Source organism: Sinocyclocheilus rhinocerous, unplaced genomic scaffold, assembly GCF_001515625.1.
Source record: "Sinocyclocheilus rhinocerous isolate Xijiao unplaced genomic scaffold, SAMN03320098_v1.1 scaffold28, whole genome shotgun sequence".
NCBI classification, from domain to species: Eukaryota; Metazoa; Chordata; class Actinopteri; order Cypriniformes; family Cyprinidae; genus Sinocyclocheilus; species Sinocyclocheilus rhinocerous.
This window is the reverse complement of record NW_015652416.1, coordinates 1021187-1030254: the sequence shown is the minus strand read 5'-3', so window position 1 is coordinate 1030254 and position 9068 is coordinate 1021187. Positions and strand designations below refer to the sequence as shown.

Below are 9068 nucleotides of genomic sequence, written 5' to 3'. Positions count from 1 at the left end.
GGAACAAGGGGTGCCTCCGCAACTTACGTGAAGACACGGGGCGACAGGGACAGCCCGGATGTGTGCAACCCACTCAACACTGGAAACCACCACCGCTGAAGCGCCGTACCGCCAACACGAAGAGCTCTCTAAGAGCGCGCTGAACTCGTTCAGTCTTTTTCTCTCAGTAGAGTAGTCAGGAGGAGAACGATGTGATCGCTCGGCTCCGAAGCGAAAAGCTGAATATGCGCTGCATCTGCTGCCTACTTATACTCACGTTGTGATCAGCGGCAGCTGGATGCAATTATTGCATGCTAATGTGCATTGGCTCGTTTAGTTTACACTCGAAGTGGATTGGTCTCTCTAAGCGAGATCCCAATTTCGTCGGTCATCCGACGTGACGTCGAGAGTGACCGACTGAAAGGGAACGTCTCGGTTACGTATGGTAACCCTCGTTCCCTGAAGGAGGGAACGGAGACGTCACGTCCCGTCGCCACAGCTCCTGTACCACCGCTGAGCGGCCGGGTCAAAAAATAAATAATTACCAGAGAAGACTTAAAGTGACACAGGTGTAATCTGGATTGACAGCTGTCACTCAAGGTTTTCAGGAACAGATGGAGATCGCAGGAATTAGAGAAACATATGTGCTCGTGATGAACACTTCTTTAAAGATTATTTCACCTTCATCTTTTCATGAATGGTCTTTTTTTCGTTTTTTTTTTATTTTTTAGATTTAAAATGTATAAACATAAGGGAATGTGTGTATATTTTTAGATTAACTTGTAACTCGTCACCATTTCTTGCCATAATGTTTTTGTATTAATATTAGGTCAATTTAATTAACATAAGACAAACTTTCACTCATATTAAATTAGTATAAAATAAATATAAAAAGATCACAAAAATTGAATTTTCTTTATCTAAAAATTATTATAAATAACAATATAAACACATAATTATTTTTATTGGACTCCAAAATGTTAAGAGGTCAATTTTATTAATATAGGCAAACGTAATTCATGTTAAATTGGAATAAAATAAATATTTTGCATTTCGTTTTTGTGAAATAACATAAAAAAAATAAATAAAATAAAATAAAATAAAATAAAATCAATTTGACTGACGTCAAGTCAACTGCCCAAAGGCTAGTGTCTTGGGAGCACTAGACTAGACTCCTGTATTACACTATTAAATCTTCCTGTCGATGACGTTCAACTATCTTTACAGCATTTAAACAGGATTACCATCGCTATACATTAATCCACAATGTTCCTCCAATCTCATATACCACAAATGTCTCTCCACACATGCCCTTTCTGCTCTCTAATGACAAACTGCCCTGCTTTCTGTGCTGGATTTACACCAGCATTTGCACACACTGATGATCCGTAAAGCCTGAGCTTGACCGCTTGACCTTGTTGTGGGAGCGGCTGATGTCAGTGTTTGGCTACAGAGGTCTCGGAAGGTATTAGATGTGATTTCTAACAAATCCGAGCTGTGATTTTCAAACATGTGGCCTAAATGCGCTCTGACGGGGTCAGAAGGTCAAGTGACAGCTTTAAAGCGTCTTACTGTACCTTATCAAGCTTGGCTTCGATCTCCACCACCTCCGTCTCCACCTCATCAATATTAGCCCTGGAACACAAGACAGATGACGACGTGAATTATTTTGGCTCGACATTCGCAACTTGATGAATGGCACAGAAAGGAGCAAATTAACAGCAGATTTCATAGGATCTACATTTCATTCTTCATTTCGTATTGACTCGAAATAGTTTGTGAGAATAAAAATATGTTCACAATATCACACTGTCATACTAATCTTACTATATTTGTAGTATTCAGAATGCATACTCGCTAAATTTTACCCAGGATACCTAGATGACAACTACATTTGCTAAAATGTATAGTATACAACAAACACACTGCATGCAAAGCTGTATCCCATAATGCAATGTAAACTGAAATGTAAAGTGAAAATAATATCAACCCTGACTTTTAACATTTTTTTCTTGAATTTTATTAATATAAAAACAATTCTAAATATACAAATAATATATATATATATATATATTTGGATAATTAAATAATTTTATTTGTTTACCATAAAACTGGAATTAAAAATCCAAAATAACCATTTTCATCCCCAAGATTATAACTGGACACCACACGATGTGACACACGTAGTGAAGTCATGTGACAAAAATAAAATTATAAATAAAATAAAAATTCATAATAAAATTTATATTAGTTTGAATAAACAGGAAATAATATCAACCAAATATGCAACATAAGGCCATGTGGCAAAAATAAAATAAAATAAAAATTCATAATAAAATAAAACAAAATCCGGATTAGTGTTGAACAAACAGGAAATAAAATCAACCAAATATATAACATATTGAGGTCATGTGACATTTAGTGAGGTCGTGACAAAAAGGTAGCATGAAATGCTTATTGTGGAATAATTCCTACAGTCTAATGTTCATTTTTCCAGTTGATATTCAAAGAACATACTTTTTTGGCTAATATTACTAACAAACCCTTGCACAAGGTAAGAGGCAGATTTTCCACTTGTAAAAATGTAGATGAAAAACACAAGGCTGTAACTGCTACTGCAGTTTTTATTAGTATAAATGTAAACGTGAAGTATGAATTAAATTTTGTATTCCTAGATGAGATAGTAACACAAACAATATGCAAAAAACTTGAGCTTTTATCAGGATGATAATATCTCCAAAACCTTTCATATCTTTGTCAAATTACAATTTGCCATTTTAAGGTAGCTCCAACATGTAAAAACAACCAAAATGACAGCAGCTTCAGCAGTTCAAGTCTTTTAATCTCGTAATTATGGTCATCCTGACAAGTCCTGAACACAGTTGACCAATCAGATCTGGCCTTCTCTTTTCAGAAGGGCCGAAACTACAAGTTGCCGTCTCCTCCCTCTGTCCAGTCTTCCTGCGTGAGAAAGGTTTTTCCTCTGAACTGTAAGGCTGTTTTAAAGCCTCAGGCTTTATGTTAAGCCATATCACTGAGATCTGAATTATTTTTCAGACTATTATACAGTCAGTGATCTCTCTGTCTCTCGCTGTGCTCTGCGTGTGACGTGTTTGAGCGAGGCTGCGCTGATGCACGTGTTCTCCATTTAGAGCAGAAGCAATTGTGCCTCGAGTACAGAGACACACACACTTGTTGTGTCACACGAGATGGTTATAATGGACGCAACCCGGAAAACTATCGGCATTGATTTTTGCCGATAACCGATAGTTCCGCCAATCAGCGGACTTTTGAATAAACCGATGAATCGGTCGACCTCTAATACACATATACATATGCACACACACATTCAGAAAAAAAGCTGGGGCAGTACCCCCAGGACTAAATGGTCCATATTGGTACCTTGAACATACATATTAGTACCTAAGGTGTACACATTAGGTCCTAAAAGGAGCCACCCCAGTTTTTCAAAAAAATATTATAAAATCTAAATATGTATATTTGTGTTTATATATTTATGGCAGTAGAACAATTTCCAAAAAAATTTAAACTTAAAAGAAATACATAAAGAACTAAAAACAAACCACACACACACACACACACACATCTATAATTAAAAGCATTTAACAAAATTTGAAAAAAAAAAAGATAAATGTAAATATATTTATTACGAACTACAAAAACTAATTAATTTTTTATTTTATATGTACACACATACTTAAAAAATAATATAAATATTATATATATTAATACGATATTCATGAAAAATAATAATAAATTATAAAATACACAAACACACGCACGCACACACACACACACACACACACATCTATAATTAAGTCTAACAAAATTTGAAAAAAAGATAAATATATTTACTTATTATGAACTAAAAAACTAATTCATTTATATATTTTTTCATTTATATTTACACACACACATTCTAAAAAATTTGTATAAACATTACGTATATTTATACAGATATTTATGAAAAATAATTATTACAAATGATAAAATACACATGCACACACAGAATTAACATGACAGTGACAAAGCACTGCTTTAAGATTTCTGCCTCACAGACAAGAAAAAAAGGCAGAAAAAAGCCCAGAAAGATCCCGTAAAGTTACATTACATCCCTGTAAGCACATTGCAATTCCCTAACAGCCGCTCAAAACACCTTTGCAGCTGCACAGCAATGTCTGGCAACCACCTACAAATCCCAGCATCACAGTGACGGGTTTTACACGGACAAGCACTTCTTCCGAAAATGAAAAATCATTCTTCTATCACAAACCGGTGTCACAAAGATATTTAATATGCTGCTTTCTCGTTGAATTCAACTGTTTTTGTTCATTCTTTGTATAACCTGCACCAAAATAAAGTCTGTTTTTATCCCTACCAAAACATTTGCTCATTCTGGGAATCCTGCCCTGACAACAAACCCAGGCCCAGCTTAAATAATGTCTCAAGGCTTGCTGAGCTTCATCTGGAGTGTTCTGCAGCTGTCTGACCTCCTGATGCGTTTCCTGGGCAGAAGCACAGCTGCCATCCCGCTCCCAGCTCACTGCACATGGCACTCCCAGGATGGATGCACACGTTGCCCCCGGGCCTGTAACCATGGCAACCGCTGTGGAGGCCGACCCCACACTTATAAACCCTGTTATGTCTGACTAGATCACTTGATCTTGCAAATGAAAAGAATACAATAGAAATATGGTTTAAGGACAACATGAAAAATTTTACTTTATAACGTTCTCCACTTTCAACATCACTGTTGATATAACTAAGGCCATGTGGGCAGGGAAACAAAATAATAACCATTAACACAATCACAGACTAACAAATTTCATTCAACTTTTTTTTATCCAATCAAATCCAAAAAGATAAAAATCAAGTCCCTACACTAAATGTTGTGTTTTAAATTAAACAAAAACAACAAAACATCACAACACAAAGTTAAATGCACTGTAATGGCTCGTTTCCACCGAGCGGTACGGTTCAGTACTGTACGGTACGGTACGCAATTATGTCCGTTTCCATTGTTACGTTTGACTGAATTGTTTGCTTTTGTCTTTATTTCCTCTTATATAAGCCTCTTATACTTAGTACTTATACTTTTATAATGGCTATTATTGTTCATTAAAACTGACATTTAACAAAAAGAGGCAGAGGCAGTTGTGCTTATTGTCGCGCTTTATCGGCGATCGCTACTTTAAGTAAGGGTACTGTTGGTGATGGAAACGCAAGCTGGATCAGGGTGTTCGGTCCCAAATCGCACCATACTGTACTGTACTGACCCGTACCTTCCGTAAGGAAACCATTTGACCATATAGAAAGAATTTCATGAAAATACCAATATATTTGCCAGTCCTGCTGATGGCTGGTGTGTGATTGAACTGCACTATTGACCTTGACGCATTTGGCAGAAGGTACCAGCTGAAAGGGGCACAACCCTCGTCCTCTGGGAGCCCAACATAATGAGAGAAACACTCCAGCGGACGCTTTCAAATGACCCACTAATGTGCAAAAAAGAACATCCGTTGTATTCTCAGACACATCTCACACTTCAGAGGGAATATTTTCATTGTTACACTGCAACAGCTATAATCACTGCATGTATTGAGACCCCTTTGCAAACAGATTTGCTAAAAGGGTCTCCATCCGGATGAGGTCATCATGAGGGTCTGATGATGATGACGTCCCTGGGCTCAGTATTGATTGAATGATTGCTCTGAGTGCTCTAGTGGAGACCTGAGTGTCTAAATGAGTCATCCAGAGAGAAGTGTGTGTGTGTGTGTGTCTATTCTTAGACTGTACGCCTCTTAGTGCTCTTGTCTGGACCTTTTAAATTCAGTAAAAGCCTTAATTCTCCTGCAGCCTCCAGCTATACAGCCACTGACCAAAAACAGAGCAAAACGTGCATCAGCGTGGCCAGTGTGCAGAACAATTGAATTATAATGCACTTTAAAATGCCATTAATGTTGCTTTATTATAAAGACAACTGTGAATATCGCAATGGTTTTAATGCACATTAGGCTTTCAAATATTGTTTTTTAATTGCTATATTGGTGTATACTGAAAAAAAATATTGCTTTAACAGTGTATGAAAATGTTTAATTAGATTTTTTATGAATTTTACTAACTGCTTTAAATATTTTGTTGATGTCATCGAATTGATGGCCAATGACCAAAAACCGAGCACAACTTGAATCATCATGACCACTGTGAACTAACACAACAATTTTGTTGTTATTATTGCATATTAAATTGCATTATAATTCAAAAGCAAATTCTGTGAATATTTTTTTTTTGTTTTCAAATGTGCTATTTAAGTTGGAGCATATGGAAAAAAGATTGCAAACACTTGACTGAAATGCATAAAAAACACGTCTTGATCATTTTAAAAATAGATTTTGAATGCATTCAGGCTAATTAATTGCTTTACATATTTTGAATCTATCTAGAGGCCGAGTTCATGGCCACTGACCAAAAATAAATAAATGAAAAATGTGCATCAATGAGGCCAGTGTGCAGAATAATTGAATTAATAAAGCAACATTAGTGGCATATTAAAATGCATTATAATTTAATGGCTAATTCCACATATATAAAAATGGTTTAATTGCAAATTTTGGTTGCAAAAATATTATTATATACGAACATGTTAAAATATGATTACATATTCTTGGTTTTTAATGTATTTTACTAATTGCTTTGAACATTTTATATGCGATGTCAGTGTACTAATGACCAATGATCCATGAATTTGCATCAATGTAGCCAATATGTAGAATAATTTAATTAATAGTGGCATGTGGACCATATAGAAAAAAAAATACATCCTCCTGGTTGAAAAGTATGGGGAAAAAATGAAGCAAAAATCAATTATAACTATATAATAACTAATTGCTTTAACATTTTGAATCTGTTTGTTTGCTGTTTTTTCGGCCACTGACCAAAAAAAAAAGAAACAAAGAAAGAAGAGACAAGACCAAAGCTTGCAACATGTCCAGTGTGCATAAAAATGTAATTAGTTTTAAAATGCATTATACTTCAAAAGACAAATTCTTTTAGTATCACAATGTTTTTAATGCACAATTTTTGAGCCATTACATTTTCTAATGACTGTGTCAGTTTGCTTCATTATTGGCAGTTTTTCTTCATTTATTTGAAGCCTCTGATATCATGTAGGGACGCAATGATGCATAAATGGAAAGATTATACAAGCAAGCAGGGGTGATAAAAAAGACTCCCCCACTTTCTGGCAAAGTTTATTTTTGTGATAATGACTACAATATCCCCTTAAACATCGATCAGTGACACTACTTCTCTCCTCTACAGCTGCATGACTCGCTGCGTCTGTGTTTGTTTTGTAATTCAGGTCTGGTTTTAGTCTCCAAAAAGCCACAGACGGATTTAACCCAAGCGGGCTTCCTTTCTAGCCTGCTTTATGGGTGTGTGGCGTGTGGAGGACAGGGCCGTCCAGCTCAGTGGAGACGTCAGCTCTCAGACGTCTCTCAGCGAAAGCGTGTTGATTTTGGAAGGGTCAGCGTGCAGTCAAGCATCAAAAATGTGTCATGAGTAAAAGAGAGGAGAGCGGCCCACCCGGACCCCTCCTCATCCAGACCCCGCGAGGCCACCACGGCCAGATACACCATGAGTTATCTGTGTTTAGTGGTGTTCTGGCAGGGTAAAGTGAACCCAGCTGGCGTGTGCGTGCAAACAATCCCCTAATCGCCGCTCCGAAACCCGCCTGCGAGGATCATGTGTGAGAAAACACGGCGGCCCTCGCTTTATCGGATGCTTTCCCGCCAAAAATCTGTTGCTGTCTGAGAGGTGATGTCACAAAACGTCTCCAGACGTGCTGAGGTGCTAATGCGTCCAGGAGCGAGGGGTTTGTGCAGTGCAGTGTGGGAGTTTAATTAATGTTAGGTCAGAGCAGATGGAGATCAGATTGTTATGAAGCCAACACTCCTGACAACACAAACACCAAAAGTCATTCAATGAATTAACTCTATATGATACACTGTACAATGAGTACAAACAAACAAATAAGACTATATAATATTAATGGAGTATTATAATTTTAAGTAAGAAATAATATAATCCTGTTAAGTTTTTTCCCCCCACTGTGACGTTATTTTCAGGACAATTAATTTTCCTCCTTAATTATCTTTAATGAGAGTTACAAACAAAGTCAAGAGTAAAAATATTCTCAATGATGATTATCATTATGTAGATCAGGGAAATGTACTTAATTTTTATGAAAATATTGTCACAAATGAAAAATATCTTATATCTTAATGGTCCTAAAACAGACTTAATTTTCCTTAATTACATTTAAAATATACACAAGTTATGTTATGTTATGGTATAATCCTGTTTTTATGAAGTTTTTTTCCCCACTGACACTATTTTCATGAAAATTAAGTATATTTTCCTCAATTATATTTAATAAGAATTACAAACAAAGTCGAGAGTAAAAATATTCTCAATGATGATTATCACGATGTAGATCAGGGAAATTAATTTTTATGAAATTAATTTAAATTTTAATGAAAATATTGTCACAAATGCAAAAATATCTTAACGGTCCTAAAACAAACTTAATTTTCCTTTTTAAACATAATTATATTTAAAATATACATGTAAAATATTATATTATTTACATAATATAATATTGAAAATAATGTCAAATGGAAAAACATCTTAATGGTCCTAAAACAGACTAAATTTTCATTTTATTTTAAATAATCATATCTAAAATGTACATGTATAGTAAAATTCAAATTTTTCCTATTCTATTCTATTCTATTAGAAAACAGGGAAATGTCTTATTTGTCAGCATCTTTCATTTCATTTTCATATTTACATATCTATAATATGTGAAACATTATTATAATATAATATAATAAAAATTACATACTTTTATTTTTATTTATTCATTTTTTTAAATCAAAGTTAAGCACATTCTTATCAATTATCTTTAGAATTAAAAACAAAAGTAGAAAGTAAAAAAAATAAAAAAATCTCAAAGATGATTATAATTACTGTAAAACAGTGAAATGTGCCCAGCTTTTTTTTTTTTT

The 9068-nt window shown here is 35.0% G+C and overlaps 1 protein-coding gene across 2 annotated transcripts in view; it reads right to left on the bottom strand.

Moving 5' to 3' along the window:
• Positions 1–9068, bottom strand: part of LOC107714984 (arf-GAP with coiled-coil, ANK repeat and PH domain-containing protein 3-like) — a 70419-nt gene that overhangs the window by 40881 nt on the left and 20470 nt on the right. For both annotated transcript variants that reach the window (XM_016520988.1, XM_016520987.1), the window contains exon 2: positions 1557–1614. In XM_016520988.1, the coding sequence (XP_016376474.1) occupies positions 1557–1614 (58 nt within the window). The remainder of the gene's footprint in view (positions 1–1556; positions 1615–9068) is intronic.